The sequence below is a fragment of the Perissodus microlepis genome, chromosome 6 (genome assembly GCF_051167445.1).
Source record: "Perissodus microlepis isolate ML-2025 ecotype Zambia chromosome 6, ASM5116744v1, whole genome shotgun sequence".
In the NCBI taxonomy this organism is placed as follows: domain Eukaryota; kingdom Metazoa; phylum Chordata; class Actinopteri; order Cichliformes; family Cichlidae; genus Perissodus; species Perissodus microlepis.
In genome coordinates, this window is record NC_140466.1 from 9,042,539 (window position 1) to 9,059,510 (window position 16,972).

A 16,972-nucleotide genomic window follows, 5' to 3' on the forward strand; every position below is an offset into this window, starting at 1 on the left:
TTGTACCAAAGTTCCAAAACTCTACAACACTTAACTAGTGAATACTCGAACCAGGACTTCTTAGTTCTAAAATAAATAAATAAATATGTTAAAGAAAAAAGACAGACAAACAAGTCGTGTAATCTTTTATTACATTCTGTTATCATCTGTAATCTTTAAAAAAAAAAACTTAAAACATTCAACATCCTCCTGACATGAACTGAAGGTCAATTCACTCGCTTAGTGGCACTTATCCCACATTTTTTTTCTGAATTTACAAGCCTCTAAAACCTCTTCTGCCAGTATTAGATCACCGTTGTTGTTTAAATTTCACACTTTTAAGTTACCACTGCCACCTCACACCAAAAGCACTCCTGGTTCAAACAAGAATATTCAATTTTGTGCAGTAGCCACAGACATTTTGGAGCTAAACACAGGCAACAAACAAGCTTTAGCTTTTTATAAGTTTGGACTACCACCATTCTTTAATTTGCAAAATATAAATTAGCATTCAAGTCAAATAGGGCTCTTGTATAATCTAAGGACCTGTAAAATATAATTAAAATTGTTTGCGTCCAATAATCTTTATTCCTTATCATCATAATTATTTTTCTATAAAACCATAAGCTAATCGTCAAATCATCACCAGTCCCTTTCATGGGGATCTCTGTATGGTATGCCCAAAAGGCTAAAAACATCCTTCTCTGTCAGTGTGGGAAGTGGAGTGCCACCATGCACCTTCACACTTCCTTGACGTACCACATCTTGGTTCAGTGAGTGCTCTGATAGGCTCATTCTTTTTGTCTTGGCCAAGGCTCTCATTGAACGGTTAAAGTGTGCCGAACCAGTGAAATACATCAGAGCACAAGCAAACTCATTGTAGGGCACTATGATGATATCCAGCCTGCGATGGCGTTGGCCATGCCCCAGCAAACGGCACACACCCATGTATTTCTTCTGCTCACCGTTCTCCTCGTGGCTCACCAGGTCATCGGTTAAAAACCCTTAAAGTAAACAGGTCAGAAATAAAGAGATTTTTATTAAAAAAATAAAATACATGCTTAAGTTTTTCCATCAACAAAAATGATGCTTACCACTGTCACGGAGTGTCTGTAAGACTTTAGTAAAAATGCCCTTGTGGGACTTGCCATCAGGGTGAGATATAAGTACATCAACATCTCCACATGTGGCTTTTCCCCGACGATAGGAGCCACATGCTATTGCCACTAGGCCAGGGTCGATGGCTTGTGCAGCATCCCTCACCTGCACGGAAAAGGCCGTTAATAAAGCACAAACGCTGTTACCTGCAAAAACATTCCACTTCTTATTAGCATGCTGATATTTTTGTGTGTTGTTTTTTTCACATTTGCTTGTTTTTGTATGTTCACTGGCAAAAAAAGAAAGTTTTTACCCGTTCCCAGCCAAATACTGGGAGGTAGCCTTGCTAAGGCATCGCATATAATTTTGACAAGCTCAAGGGAGCACACATGCTTTAGCCATCTATCTAATATGCACGCTCTATCTGGCAGCTTTGTAGGAAAAAGAAAATCTAAGTAATACAATATGAAAACAACTAGCGTTGTACTTAACGCTCTGGAGCGAACAGGTATCTGGCTAACTTAAGATGCAGCAAGTTTAAGGATTTACTTTTCCCCTTTGGGATGCTCTACTTTGTGAAAAGGCAGTCTGGTTTTTCCATCATCAAGCAGTCAAGGAAAGCTGACACAAGCTTTTTCCTTCTTCAGACCCTCTTTCTACATTTCTGATGGTTAAAGAAGCATATCTTATTCAGATATCTCAACTCTGTTTAAACTTGACTAAACATATTAGAGTGGTGAAAGAAATAAAGATATTTCAGTCATCATCACTAAATTATACATGCTCTTAATGTGACAGATGAAGATGCATTACCACTTTTTCTATGGCTCCTGCTTCTTCTCTGGGCATTCGGTCTAGAAAGTCATTGTAGTGCTTGAGTCCTATTTTCTGAGTGTTTGTCAGGTGGGCTTTTGTATGGATATCCTCCAAAGTACGAAATCCCTGAAAGGCAAAATGACATTTTTAAGAAAAAAAATGTTATGTTGGCATTTGCTTACTGATTTTTTAAATTCTAATTATTAATAAAATTAGAATAAATTAGAATAAAATTAAAGACATTCACAGCCAGGAATGAAAGTGGCTTGAGATTCAGTGTTTCCTGGAACCTTGTTCCGGTAAAATTGATTCATGAGTCATTAAATCTGATATTATTTTGAAGCCTGGCACACCTTCCAGCTGAAGTCATGGAAGCAGATAAGCCATCACATGGTCTCACCTGGATACAACTGTTTTTTCCCCCTCAGTCAGATCAAAATGCTGTAGTTTAGTAAACGTATTAGCGGTAAGCAAGATAGTGGCGTAGTAAAACTGACACCTCATAATTGAGTAATTTTACAGTTTAGAAAATCCAATAATGGTATAACAATACATATTTTAGCTCACAATTTCACCAGAATTTGTTATTTTATTAACAGACTTATGAGAAAATGCAAGGACTGTGTTGTTGAAAAATAAATTCCAAAGCTCTTTGTAGACAAACTGTCTAATGGCAACACTGTTTTTACATTATCTTAAATCTTCTGTAGTTCTGCACTGCAATCAGTCAATATGTGCAGCAATACCAGTGCGGCAGAAATTTTAGCACCATATCAGTCAGGTTGTTTCATTTTTCAGGCTATAGCCCAAAATTTCAATCTTAAACGCCTTACTGTTATCTTATATTTCATGAAATAGAAGTCAATATCATATCACTGTGTTGTAAAACATATTGTAAGACAGAAAAGACACAGACAACATAATTCAGTAACAACTTTTTGTGCAGGGTACAATCCTTGTACTTCAATCTCCTATACTAATATGTGAGTTTTCACCTGTTGGTACCACAGTTGTGCGGTCTTAGTCCCAGCACCCCAGATGTTCATGAAAAGCTCCAGCACTGGCACAGCCTCACCGATGTGATCAAGCTTCCGCAAATGACCGCTCTCCATAATCTCTTCAATTTTGTCAGCCATGCGTTTTCCTATTCCTGGGATCTGACAAGCTTCCTGAGACCAATGGGAAAAAATGTAATTTAAAAAAAAAAAAAAAGCCAGACAGTCCTTGTATTATCACAGAAGATACAACCTACAGTACACAATGACATATACAGGTAATCAGCAATCTAAACATTAAAAGTATCTGGGTAAGGCTACCTGATATGATGTAACGGGTTTATGGTAGCTTTTCAGTGCGTTGACAGCCTTGGAGTAGCCCAGCGCCCTCCACTTGTCCCCCTGATGCGTGTAGGCCTTGGCCAGCAATTCAAGTTTGTCTGTGATGTGCTTGTTGAAGTTATTACTTTTGGACTGAGAGGACTGGGCACAGACCCACTTCCCCGATACTGGCTTCTGAGCAGCAGTATCTGGACCAAGGGAGAGGCTGGGGCCAGGAGTCTCCTCTTTGGGGTGCTGGCCAGTGATGAGAGCTTCCAGATCACTCTGAGAGACGCTGTCTTCTTCTCCCCGCACTTCCTCTTTGCTGTCTGGGACTGTCTGAGGGCAGGATGTAATGTAAAATAACTGTTTCTGTTTCTTGCGTTTGGGGTCTAAACTTTTTCCCCTGACTGCTCTAAATGATTACTAACTGAAAGACTGAAATGCACCAAGAAGCTGCAAAACAATGTTTTCAACATGATCTGGAAGTTTACCATTTCTGTGTTCTCCTCTTGATCAGTCACTGGCTCGATCACAGTTTCTGCATCAGGTTTGATATTTAGTGACTCTTTTTTAATTTCTTCGTGCTTTGTTTCAGAGTCACTAAGTGGATAGAACATAAAATGTCATTACAATACAAAAGCTTAAAACATATATTACTGTCAACGAGGTAAATGTAAAGTACAAATAAGCCGATACACATTTTCTAATGTTTGTGAGACTATCTTGGGATATTCATGCAGCAAGAGTACAATTTTACCTTTAACTTTCAAAGAAAGCATTTTTAGATCACAAACCTCTTGGGTGAAAGAAGGCTGTAGCTGGCTATATCTAGCAGCTGTTTCTCACTAATGCACAAGCTCAGCCAGGTACATTTTACCAGTTGGACTCCAGAGGGCATACAATCTACTTTCAGCAAGCGCAGAGCCCTTTCGCTGTCCATGTTGTCGTCCACAACAACATGAGTAACACCGGGACACAGTGAACTCTCCGTTCGTCCCCCATTCTGTTGAATTTGTCTTTGGAAAATCTGGCATCTGGCATTTCCTATTCCAGCAGGCAGAAGGTATACCGTCACTCCATTAAAAGTGTTTCCTGAGGCAGAAAATGTTAAAACAATCCCAGTAAACAAATATTTTGCATTCTGGCACAGTATTCATTTCTCTCTTAATGTAATGCAGCCTTATTTTTATTTTTTCTATGTTGTGCTCCATATTTTTGTTTTTAAATCATTCTTTCTGTAATGTGGACGCATGTGTGCAAACACTGTAACCACCTGTGACATCACAGTCATCTGCTGTCTTCTTCAGTGGGGGTGCATCCTTCCCCTGTAGCACTTTTGCCCTTTTGACTTTAGGAAAAGCTTTCATGATACCATGACGAGGCTCCATCTTTTCTGGTGATAGGAGGAGCCAGTGGCCTGTGACGTAAGAGAGAATTATAACACTGCAGTCTAAATCTGGGAAACAAACACATATTTGGAAAAAAGTAAAATAAAATAATTTTAACAGTGATTCAGTCCAGTTTGCTGACATGAGAAAATGGACTTAATTTAGTGTGTGGAAATGTCAAGTAATTTATTGTTCCCTTAACATGTCCTTTAGTGGAATGTATAACACATCTAAAAATGTTGCAATTATGAGAGACATTTAAGTAATTTTCTAATATTTTGAATTTAACAGCAATTTTAGAGCAATTAGTTTGATAGCACACATTTCACAGAGCCTGCTGTCTGAGTTATCAGTACTGGCATTTATAAAAGGCAATAAATGATCATTTCAGAAGAAGACACTTTAAAAGCACCCTTCACTCATGAGTGATGATAGTGTGTCGTTTGTTCTCCAGAGGGATCTCTGCAACTTCCTTGTTGACAGCACACTTGTTTGGAATCCCACAAACAACAACCCTTTAGAGTCAGGCAGAGTGTATACTGCACATAACTACACAAAAATGTTAGGGAAATCTATTCAGATTTCATGTGTCTGAAAGAAAACAAATATTGGCTCATATAACAGGATGCAGAAATTTTAAATCTTATTCTGGTCAGAACTTTTTGTTAAAGAGATCTTAATGATGCATTGGTGTGTGAGACACATTTAAAGGGTTAAGCTTAAGGGTTTGGTAGGATGAACTTTCATCCATGTAGCAGTTTAATAGCATTATAATCTCACATAGATTTTGTACAGTACAAGGCTTCACTCTGAAATGCAAAGTAGCATATAATACTCCAGTGAGAAGACATCTGTCCCCCAGTACTTTGTCGCGTTACACTACTGCTATTTGACTGGTGTGTCAATTTTCTTAACCCCTACTACAAAAATAAATTTTTCTTACAGTTACTGCTTTAAAACTACTCTCTGTACAATGGATACTCTTGACAGATAGTCTGCAAACCGTACACTATCTTTAGCTGAAGCTGACGTTAGCGATAGCCAAGAAATCAGTATTTAGATTATTACAATTGTAGTATTATCTCAATATATATAAACTAAATTTAAAAAATCTAAAGTTTCCCTGCATAAGTGCATGTTTAAAGTTGTTTTAAACGCCTGAAACTCTAATGTTTTGGATCTTACCCCTGATCGCATGGAACCATACATACAGGAACGTCAAAAGACAAACAACGTTCAATTTAAACGTTTTACTTCCGGTTCATCGAGTATTTAAATTTTGTTAAAATGTATCATAATCCCTGAAGTGACATATTATGTTTTGATTGAAAAAAATAATTGATTCCAGTAAATTCATTGATAATTTTTTACCTATTATATAAATACTTTTGTAATTTGCTTAATGTACTTATCGCGGTTGCTTTGGTTACGGGTTGAATCCGGAAGTGGCTCTATAGAAACATTTGTTTGAAACATGGCTGTGCAGAGCTGGAGTGATATCCTAAAATCGTCAAAGAAAACGGCTTTAATACATGATGGTAAGTGCAAGAAATAAAATGTGTTTTTAATACAGAGACCTGTTTTTCTCGTTCCCCCAGAATTACTTTCATTTTAAGCATTTTAACTCAGTCATCTCAACTTCGCACATAGCGGTACCCCTAACATGTAATATAAGTAGGTAACAAGCAGGTGGTACAGGTGGTATTGAACTCCATTGAGGTTGTTTTTGCTTTAAAATTACAAGAAATGCGTGCCTTTTTAGTAAAACAGCTAGGCTCCAAATTGTAAAAAATTAAGATAATATGTCCAAAGTAAAGATGTGCATTTCTCTAGATGTCAACGGCCAGCTAGTCAGGCATTTGCACTGCGCACATTGTTACTTCTCTTTCTTAAGTGAGTTCACCTGCTTGACTATTTAAGCCTGTTGTTCTTATTTGTAAATTACGGTTTGATCCTAAATTTATAAGGAAAATATACCCACACCGGAGACTTCCCCTTACCCCCTTACTGGCAGAACTGCCTCAATTCTTCATGCCACAGATTACATAAAGTGCTAAAAGCAGTTCTTAAAGATCTGAGTCCATATTTACATGAGAGCATCGCACAGTTGTGCAGTTTTGCTGACTGCACATCCATGAGGTTCTATCACATCCCTTAATTGGTCTACTGGACTGAGATCTGGTCACTGTAAAAGCCATTTTAGTACAGTGAACTCATTATCACGTTCAAGAAACCAATATGAGATTACCTGAGGTTTATGACATGATGTGTTATCCTGCTGGAAACAGACGTCAGAGGATGCAGTATTGTTACAAAGAGATGGACACGGTCAGCAACAATAGTCGGCTTTTAAATGATGCTCAGTTGGTACCAAAGGGCCCAAAGTATACAAGGAAAATATCCCCTACAACATTACCCCACCACCTGCAGCACGAACCGTTGATACAGGGCATGATGCTTCTATGCTTTCATGCGTTTGAACCCACATTCTGTTTCTGTTATCCGAATTACACTGCCCTAATCTGAACCTCAGTGCTCTCTTGTCCAATTTTTCTGAGTCTGTATGGATTATAACCACAGTGTCTTGTTCTTACAAGAATGACATGCACCATGGTCTTCTGCAAGTTTCAACATGCTGTGTTCAGAGATGTTCTTCTGAATATGTTGGTCGTAACAAGTGGTCATTTGAGTTACTGTGACCTTCTTGGCTATTCTCTTCTAACCTCAGGCATCAACAAGCCATTTTAATGCTGAGAACTGCTGCTTACTGGATATTTTCTCTGGATTCTCTCTAAACCCTAGAAATGTATGTGTGAGAAAATCCCAGTAGATCAGCAGTTTGTGAAAATGCTCAGATCAGCCTGTCTGGCACAGATAACCGTGCAACTTTTGAAGTCACTTAAATCACCTTTCTTCCCCATTGCGAAGCTAGGTTTGAACTTCAGCAACTCATCTTGACCATGTCTACATGCTTAAATACACTGAGCTGCTGCCATGTGATTAACTGATTGGATATTGACATTGAAAGGCAGTTCAACAGGTGTACCTATGGAGTGGCCAGTGAGAGTATATTTTACATATATCATGACAATGATCAAAATTAGTGCTGGGTAAGGACTTAATTTAGTTGGGTTTGGCATGATTTCTGTTGTTGTAGTGAGTAGAGAGTAATTTGTTTACTAATACTTAGGAATTCGCCTGTATGTTGGCTGAATGTTGGTATCTGTTGATATTGGTTCTTTTGACTAAAAATCAGTATCACAAATCAGTGTGATGAAGAGCTGATTTATTTTTTTTAAAACAGGTCAATTATTTAGATTGAATATATTGGTGTTCCTGGTACAATAGTTGGAAATAAATAATAAACAATAAACAACAAAATAAACTGACTGAAAAACAAAGATCTGAATCAGCTATTGGGACAACTGTTTTGCAGCATTGGTATTTGCCTAGAGTTTTGCAATTGATGCACATCTGCTTATATGGCTCAAATTTGGCTTCTTTTTTGTGCAGGAAAAAGGAAGATCCACTATCTCTTCACAGATGGAAAAGAAATGGCAGAAGAATATGACTTAAAGACAGATGAGCTCCTTGGTAAGCCACATGTTTTGAGTTATACACAGCTGAATGGTGCTGTTAATTTCTACAGTTTCATGCATTGGATCAGTTTGTGTCTCATAAAGCATTTGATACATTTCAGTGAGAAAATGGCGCCATAAAAGTACGCTTGGAGTTCAGGGCGTGTGGCTGGTGGAGGTTGGGGAGCCCCTTACAGGCCCTGTTGCATCTTTGGAGTCTGATATGATCAAAGAGAACAGCTCAAATGTAGGTGTTTTTCCCCCTTAACGTTTTAATTAGATCTTACATTTGTGAAGTTTGTCTTCATTTTGTTTCCGCAGCCCATGTTCATGCGTAAAGACACAAAGACCAGCTTTCAGTGGAGGATCCGCAACCTTTCCTACCCCAAAGATGTTTTCAGTGTTTCAGTGGATCACTCTGAGAGATGCATCATCATCAAAACCTCAAACAAAAAGTAAATATGCATGAGAACACATCTGTGCACCTATTTCTGTTTTGTTCACTGGTTGCATTGAAGTCCCTGCATTCTCCCTATAGATGGCACTGTTTACAATACGTTTGTCCCGACAGTTCAGCTTTGTGACATCCTTCCCATGTCTTCCCAGGTATTACAAGAAGTTCAGTATTCCTGATCTCGACCGCAGTCAGCTACCATTAGACAACTCCGCGCTAAGCTTCACTCATGCCAACAACACTTTAATTGTTAGCGTAAGTTTTGCATACCAGCAATTGATAGATAGATATATATGTATGTATGTATATGTGTGTGTGTGTGTGTGTATTTTATGCAATTTTATCATCAGTTTATGATAAAGTTAAAATTGCTCCAGCCTGAAGAGAATCTATTTAACGGGTATAACTGCACTGTTATTAAAAGAATATATATGTACAATATATGTTTTTGTCCACACATTCAAAGAAAATGTATCTCTCTCTTTTGCAAAGAGACATAAGAACAGTTTCACTTTATTGTTTAAGCACTATATGCCAATCATGAGAGTGAAGAATTGTTTCTTTTCTTTTTTTTATTTCCCACGTTTATTTTTCGTGCCCACAATAATTGCTTCATTCACTTTGTGTGTTCATTTTTTTCAGACTTTTTTATGAAGACACTCAATAATATGCATAAATAAAATCTGTTATTATTATTTTTTCTCTGTTGTCCAGTACAAGAAACCCAAAGAGATCTTAACCCTTGAACAAGAGCTACTGAAGGAGCTGAAAAAGCTGAAGGGGAGTGCTGACGGGGATGTCGACTGCAAAACCCAGTGAATTCTGCCTGTGGGAGCCAGGGAATAATTCTGGGTTGCATTTAGAGCAGAACCTCGCAGCATCATTTTCCAGTCACGTATGAGCTCTCATTTATTTCTTCTGTACTTAATCCCTTCATTAAGATTCACTGTGCCTTGTCCCTTAGCTTAATGTCTAATTGTCTTAATTAATTTGGTGGAATTATATGTCTGGAAATGTGTCCAGCCATTTATGTTTGATACAGTGATATTTAGTAAAATATATTATTAGTAGATTTAAAAACTTTGTGGTTTAATTTTTAACCCAAATTCTTTGGCTGACAAAAAATAATGTCAGAATCTGTTTTTTCTTCTTTTTACCAAACCTACTGTGGAGAAGTTTTGTTGGGGGGGGGGTCACATAACCTACCGGCCTCCTTCCATTGATGTCCTTGTAAAACACTCAAAACACACAAGGCTTCATCCCTGTTCGTTCCGAGGTCACAGTTACGAAGACATCCCATTTGTGTTAAATGAATACCCTCATGTTCCTTGTATGTAGTGGGCCACCCTGAAAGCCATTACTGAAACTTGCGTTACCATTTTCCTTTACAAGAGAAGGCGATTCTGACTTAGTGGTCTATGTCCAAAGTGCCGTAGACATAAGTAAGAATTAGATGCAACTGTTTTTGCAGAGCTTTATTTCAAATTTCTATGAAATTTTTGTTTGTTTGTTTGTTTAACGTGAAGGAATGTGAAGCTGAGATTTTATATCTTTGAGAAACTGAAATGTTTGTGTATACTGTACGCTGAATGAGGTTTATTAAAGTTGGGTATTTCTCTATTTTTTTTTTTTTTAATCCGAGTTCAATTAAAGAAAAAAAAACCAAAAAAAACCCCTGGCTGGTGAGGAATACTTAGACAGTGGACAACAAAAGAAGTAGTGTGTTTAAAGGAGACAATGGCATTTAAATATAGATTGTTTGAACCTTGTGATTCCTTGCATTTTTTACCACTTGTCCAAACCCAAAGAGCAAGTGCAGAAAGCAGAGACAAAACCACAGGTCTCTCTCTCTCTCACTATTGTGCTTTGTCTTCATCCAGATGGAAAGAACAAAAATATAAGAAAACGTTTCAAAACCAGCTGGCCCTGTCGCTTTGTAAATTCTTGTGAGGGGCCTGACTGTCAAAATGACAAAAATAAATTCGTACGTAGCGTTTGATAGTTCGGTCTTGGTGCCAAATGTTGATTCTGATTATATTAAACATAATGAAGGTTTCTGCTGCTGAGTAGCGTTCATTTAGAAGTCTTAATTTTCTTTAATAATTAACTGTTCTCAGAGCTTCATCTACTGTCAAAACAAATTCCTGCAGCAGCTCACAGCTAACAAATTGGACATCCAGCTCCAACATTGTGGGAGCTCTGTTCAGGGTCTTCTTCCTCCCCTGTCATTTGGCCTCTGATGGTCATGCTCAGCTGCTTCTGGGAAGAGGGTTTCTTTCCTGCCTCCCTTTCATTGCCGAATGCCTATTCCCAGCCATTCCCCCTCTTTCAGTTGATGCCACAGTTTGCCACACAAGCCCTGGTGCTTTTTCTGCAACCCCTCAACTCCCTCTTCGCTGCCTCGCCACCTCCCCCCCTCAAAACCCCTTACCCCTCCCTGTGTGACTGGCTTCCTTTTTGATAACTGACCCCTCCTCGTGTTATTATTCGAACCCACTATTGTATAACATGCCCTTTTATATGAGGTTTCACAAAGGGCCCATTTGATCAGAGGGTTACGGTGTGCGATCGTGAGAAATGCAACTACATGGTGGTAACCTTTGTTTGGGCCAAAATGGTGGGCTGACCTCATCGCTTTTAATGCATAGCTCGGGCCATTCAGGCCCAAGTCTCACTTGCTGAGCACATTGAATTCAGTAGCCTGTCACAGATATTGCCTCTCAGTTATCTGGGTCTCCAGCTTGAAGAAGAAGGTGGAGAGAACTGCAGTTTTGGGGGGATACCAGCATCGCACGCTAGCTTTCCATCCCAATATAAACACACAAGAGAAAACCAGAGCAGCCTGTGATGTCGTTCTTTAGTGGTTTTAATATACACTCTACAATAAATATTTCCATCATTTGATGTAATTTACATTTTTACAGTAAAAATATATTTATATATGTAGAAAAAAAAACAGGTTACATAGTCTCCAAAATGGCCTCATAAAGGCAAGATAGCATGTCAGCTGAAAGTCAGATGCTGTAACCACAGATAGCTGCCGTGTCTAGCTTCATTATACTCATTTAAACATTCTTTGTTGCTGAGCTGACTAACTTCTAACAAAGGGTTTTCATTCGTGAAATTATTGTTGAGCTCTCCTGTACTTTAAATGCCTCCTGATTTAATAAGAAAATAAGCGTTCTACAGTTTGTCTGAATTGGAAAAAATCTAACAGATTAGATAGTCAATGTTTACATACAAGCCAGTACAAAAAACAACAAAAAATTATATATCGAATCCAAAAATGAGGCAAAAAGTGTATTGGCACTTGACAGGAAAAGTTAGTTTGCATGAAGCACATGGTTTTCTCTTGTAGTGGTTCTTCCGTGCTGGTTCATCCACGGTTCTCCCTCAGTGGTTTCAGTCCTCAGCGTCCCCCTGAGCGCTGGTGGTGGGAATGTTTAGTCCGCTTGTTGAAAGGGTGCGCGGGGACAGGGAGAGGAAGAACATCAAACGGTCTCTTCTCACTCAGCAAGTGCCCCCTGGGTAGACGCTTCATGAAGTGGGCCTCCCTCTGGTGTTGCTTGGTCTTGGAGGCCTTCCTGGGGCGGCCCTTGCGTGTAAAAGCCATGTACCAGCCCTCGTACTTGGCGTTCTGGAGTGCAGTGTAGTTGTTTTCCAGAACAATCTCGGTGAAGATGCAGTCCTTGCCTCGCCCTTTCCGCTGAGGAAAGAAAAAGACACGAGAAGCTGAGACACATTTGGACAATCTCCAGGACTCAGAAACACCATCTTTATTTCCAGACAATGAAATATCTCTCAAAATCTAATTTGTTCTGGCTTTGAACGAGTCTCAACAATGTATTGCCATAAGCTTGAAATCTGGAAAATACATTTCCAAGGAACACTTCACAATGTCGCTGTCGTCTTATGCAGCCACAGAACTATTATTTCCAGATTACCTTGCCGATCAACTTCCCCTTCTTGTTCATACATATGTAATATCCTGTCTTCACCCCTTTAATACGAATGCGACTTCCAAAAGAATCCGTCTCCACTTCCAGTTTAGCTGCATAGACAAAGAAAGCAAATGCGTATAATGAGATGATACAGTCAGGTCACGGTGCAAGCATGCAGACAAACGACCTCTGCATTTCTTTTTTCTGGGTTTTTTTAATGCATGGCAGAAAGAATATGAAAATTTATCATCAGCATTAAAGAATATCAAAGTCTTCTAAAAAAAAAAAATCATGGCCAGTCTACTAAAGATGACATAAATTCTCTCTAAGCCCTTTTTTGTAATCCAGCAGCCACCTTTAACAAAGCATGCTAACCTTCCAAAATAGCATCAAATGATAGTGATTTTGTACGGCGTGATTGTTTTCAAATGTCTGTAAATGCTGTGCTGTGATGCAGCACAGACTGGGGATAAAGGAGAGAGTGAATACTGCGGTCAGAGACACAACCACCGAGCACAGAGCAACGGTCAGATTTGGGCCAGTTACAACAGTGACACCCACTTAGGATGTGTGGAGAGTGTATGCATGGCTGACTCTTGCTCTCTCTGTGAATGTGAGTCTAGGCAAAACAAATTTAAAAGACAAAAGTGTACACAGGAGAGGACTGGAGAGGAAAAGGTATAAAGTGAAGATGCTGACTTCACCGCTCCTTGTAAACTGAGTCATACATTGAGTGTAAAGCAATGAAAATTCCTCATAAAACCAGCCTCCAAGTAGCAGGCATCATGCATTGAGAGGTGGATGGATGGTGGCGGTTGTGGTGGAAAGATGACTAGACGCACCAAAATTTTGGTGACAGAAATGATGTTTCTTTTTAAGTTTGAGATCTGTTTTCCTCCAGTTAAATGTTAAGAAAAATGTCCCTGCTGAAGTCCATCATAACAGGTGTCACAGACTTTCTGCAACACCAACACACTAAGAAATAATTCATCTGCACAAGACATAAAAGATGGCAACACTGATGCCACTAACAATGTTTGCAACTGTGGCTTCTGTTTCTACTGGCTCAAACTGTTTTCCACAGGCGGCCAAAAATGACATAATTTATGCTGCTTTTCAACACCGTCCTGCGCGCCATTGAATTTAAACAATTCCGGTGTTTGTAAGGTGAACATGTTTCGTATTTTACTGTTTTCCTGAGGTTTAAAGGCACTGAAATGTAAGAAACGATGGCCTTTAACTGTCATGGGGTTTGACTGATCTGGCCATAACACACGGGCTTGAAGAAGTAAAGTCGCTCGATCATTTTAGAGACAATAAAAAGTGATTCCCCTGAACGGATTAACATATGTGCATCGTTTAACTACCTATTTATTACATAAACTACAGTGGGCCTAAATACATTATCGCATGCGTAAATTTGGAAAGGTTAATGGTTAAGTGAGACTATTCAGCAACTATTTAAAAATAAATCCCCAAAATATATAAATATATTTTTGTTTTTTTAACTATAAGATTTAGTCCTCCCTGCTGGTCTTATTTAGCGATCACTTGTATCTAACCGTGTGCCGCTCCGTCTTCTCCGTTGGCGTTCACCCTCTTGTTGGCCAGGACCTGGACGTGTTTCCCGCTGGTGCGACTGTACAGCTGGTAGGTTCGGGTCAGCCTGCGGCTCATCCGGTCCGATAGCCGGCTCTGCTCGGTAACGTGGTGCTTGAAATTCGGAGGGGACTGCACGGTGTTCTGTCGAGAAAAAAACACCCCGAACACGTCAAGGCAAAATATTTATTTCACCTGTCTGGAAATAAAAAGCCCGTCAAGTCACTGAGCCAAGGCCCCTGCCAACAGTTCATCATAGCATTAGTCATTTTTAAATAAACCCAAAATAAAATTGGGTTATTTTGAGTCTTTTCGGAGATGCTTTCAAGAAACCTCGTGGATGACATTTCACTCTGTAGGTTGTTTTTTACCACCGTTGATCTTTCACCCCTTCATGACTTTCTCTTTTCCCCTCATTTCAGCCGTTCGCCGTCCACATGTGTTTTAACAATTACCTTTTAGGCTGGAGCTTACCGCTTTTCAAGATGTTTGAATTGTTGCCAATTGCCATAGCACTCATAATAAAATGTTTTCATTGTTATTGCAGCCTATTGGAGAGGTGGAGGGAGTGGGCTATAAGCTGCTAAGCACTGCGCCTTTGGTACCTGTTAAGTTTTGTTCAAATTAATTAGCCTATAGAACTTTATGCAGCGTTAGTGTATTTTTTTATTGAAGTGAAAGTGTGCGTTACCTGTGCGTAAAAGCAAAGCGCCGTGAACTGAAGTAACCTGCGGCAAAGACAAAATCAATTAAAAGCTTTAACTTGTTGCTCAGAATGTATGATTTACACAGAGAGCTACATGAAAAAAGATGTTTTACTTACAGATAACCTAACCTCGAAGTTCTCAGCCTCATCTTGTAATAGTTCAAATATTGCTTCATGAATACTCCACTGATTCGCTGCTGGAAGCTCTCGGAAATAAAGTTGCTCCTGAAGGGGATTTCAGCTCAGTTTTATCCCCCTCTTGTTACGCATAGAAAGTGATACCCGTGGCAATTAAGAGATCCAAAACTGTCAGGGTCCCATACAGGTACGGCATCTACGCTCCATTCTACTTATAGGATAGGGGAAAAAAATGGACGATTTAAAAGCGTTAATCCAAACTTTAAAGTCCCGAGAAAGCGTCGCTTTCACCAAACCACCTCCATTAAATCCTCTTTGTGACACTCAGTTGTTCAACAATGAAGATTTAAAGTAGAATGAATCCCACTTGACTTGCTTTGTCACCGCAGTGAAGAGTTTTAGTTTTACGCACAGATCTTTACGCACCAGCGATAAGATGCGTAGCCTACCGTGGGTTTCCTAAAAAGAAAGGTGATTCGATATGAAGGAAAACTAGTGAATGAATATCACGAATGCTAGCGCCGCTCAGTTTGCTTAAAGTTTTCAAGCAATGTCACCACAACTGTCTTTCTATAAGATGCGCAGATAGTAAAGCTCCTGCTTCAACCTTCCTCCCACACGTGTATTTCTTGTGGTTGCCTCCAGTCCGCATACAGCATCTGTCTCCCTCTACATTTAAATACTTTAACTTGCGGGAAAGTCAATATCCTCGGTGAGAGCAGGCGGAGCGTTCAGCCTGGAGCCAAGTTGAAACCGAATACTTGTTAAGTTACTTAGCCTGCAACTATTTGGTTGCAAATCCATAAACACCGCATTCATCAATGAGTTGACTTTATAATTAAACACCTTATGAGATGAAATATAAACTAGATCCTGTCACGAAAAAATCGGCTTATTTGCGGGTAAATTGGTAGACCTGATCTACAGAAATCTAATAAAAACAGGCCCTTCAAAATCTTTTAAACCAAGCGTTTAATCACAGTCTTACACATTAATCTTATTCACGCACATGTTTTGATCTTGCAGTCAGTGCACTTTGTTTTCTAAAAGCAGAAATGTCCCCTTGAAAAAAAAAATCCTTGGCATGTACTTAAGAAAAGCTACAGTTACATTAACCTATTCCCTGACTGCAGGTTAGAGGTTGTTTGGTGGTCCCTCAGGACACACCTCGATGTACTTTTTCATCCTACATATGTAAGTAATATGTATTCCATGTGAACGCATGACACAGAATGGTTTTCACATAACATCTAAAGCCTTTGCCATGGATACAAATGCTCTCTCACTCAAAATCACTCTTCCACAACTTTTCACAATCATGGTTTGATTTTGAGAAGTGTGTCCTGGCCCATGTGTGCTACTTGCAGAGGATAGTTTCATACACTACATCATGCACTTATATTGTAATTATTCTTTGTGACAGCAAAGCAGCAGGGTTTTCTTCAAGGGAAGATCACTGTTGCATAATTGTCTCATGGGTAAAATGGGAAACTTCAAACACAGCTTTTCAAGTTTAAAATCTACAACTGAACGAATGACCCCTTGCAATCTAACATATAAAATAAAATTAGGACTCATTTAATTTAAAAAAACAATCAGATATTTTTATATGTCCTTCTTGCTGTCGTGTAACTTTTCCCTGCCTTCAAAATTTCAGGAGGATTTTATATAAAAAATGTTATATCATTTCTTTGTCACTTGGACTGTTAAATCTTCATGTTTGCTTCAGATGAACTTTGGTATATTTTTGAGTTGAATCATTTCTGGAGACTTTGTCGCCAGCTTTTTTACATCACAAGCACATTAGGAAGGGGACTCCCTATTTTTAGCTAACACATTAGAGAATAAAGGAGAAACAAATACAGTGAAAAAAGGTTTCAGTGTACAATATAAGTAATATTTTTAAGCAGACTTAAAAAAGTCAGCCCAATGTCATTTGTAGACGTGAGGAGAAAT

General features: G+C 39.0%; 3 protein-coding genes across 3 annotated transcripts; 1 reads left to right on the plus strand and 2 right to left on the minus strand.

Moving 5' to 3' along the window:
• Positions 1-112: 112 nt before the first annotated feature.
• poll (polymerase (DNA directed), lambda) lies at positions 113-5,846 on the minus strand. The gene is made up of 9 exons (XM_084930551.1): positions 5,786-5,846; positions 4,486-4,629; positions 4,007-4,304; positions 3,704-3,812; positions 3,210-3,548; positions 2,889-3,062; positions 1,891-2,019; positions 1,074-1,242; positions 113-983 (listed from the first exon to the last, which is right to left on the minus strand). Exons 2-9 carry the CDS (start codon positions 4,598-4,600, stop codon positions 622-624), a joined length of 1,695 nt encoding a protein of 564 aa, XP_084786677.1. The 5' UTR covers positions 4,601-4,629; positions 5,786-5,846; the 3' UTR covers positions 113-621.
• Positions 5,847-6,038: 192 nt separating this feature from the next.
• Positions 6,039-10,252, plus strand: dpcd (deleted in primary ciliary dyskinesia homolog (mouse)). Its single transcript, XM_084930543.1, has 6 exons — positions 6,039-6,138; positions 8,114-8,194; positions 8,301-8,425; positions 8,500-8,633; positions 8,785-8,887; positions 9,347-10,252. The coding sequence occupies exons 1-6, from the start codon at positions 6,075-6,077 to the stop codon at positions 9,449-9,451; spliced, it is 612 nt and encodes a 203-aa protein (XP_084786669.1). The 5' UTR covers positions 6,039-6,074; the 3' UTR covers positions 9,452-10,252.
• A 1,238-nt stretch (positions 10,253-11,490) lies between these two features.
• fgf8b (fibroblast growth factor 8b) lies at positions 11,491-15,756 on the minus strand. Its single transcript, XM_084930544.1, has 5 exons — positions 14,996-15,756; positions 14,864-14,900; positions 14,136-14,316; positions 12,577-12,683; positions 11,491-12,338 (listed from the first exon to the last, which is right to left on the minus strand). Exons 1-5 carry the CDS (start codon positions 15,052-15,054, stop codon positions 12,042-12,044), a joined length of 681 nt encoding a protein of 226 aa, XP_084786670.1. The 5' UTR covers positions 15,055-15,756; the 3' UTR covers positions 11,491-12,041.
• Between the last annotated feature and the right edge of the window lie 1,216 nt (positions 15,757-16,972).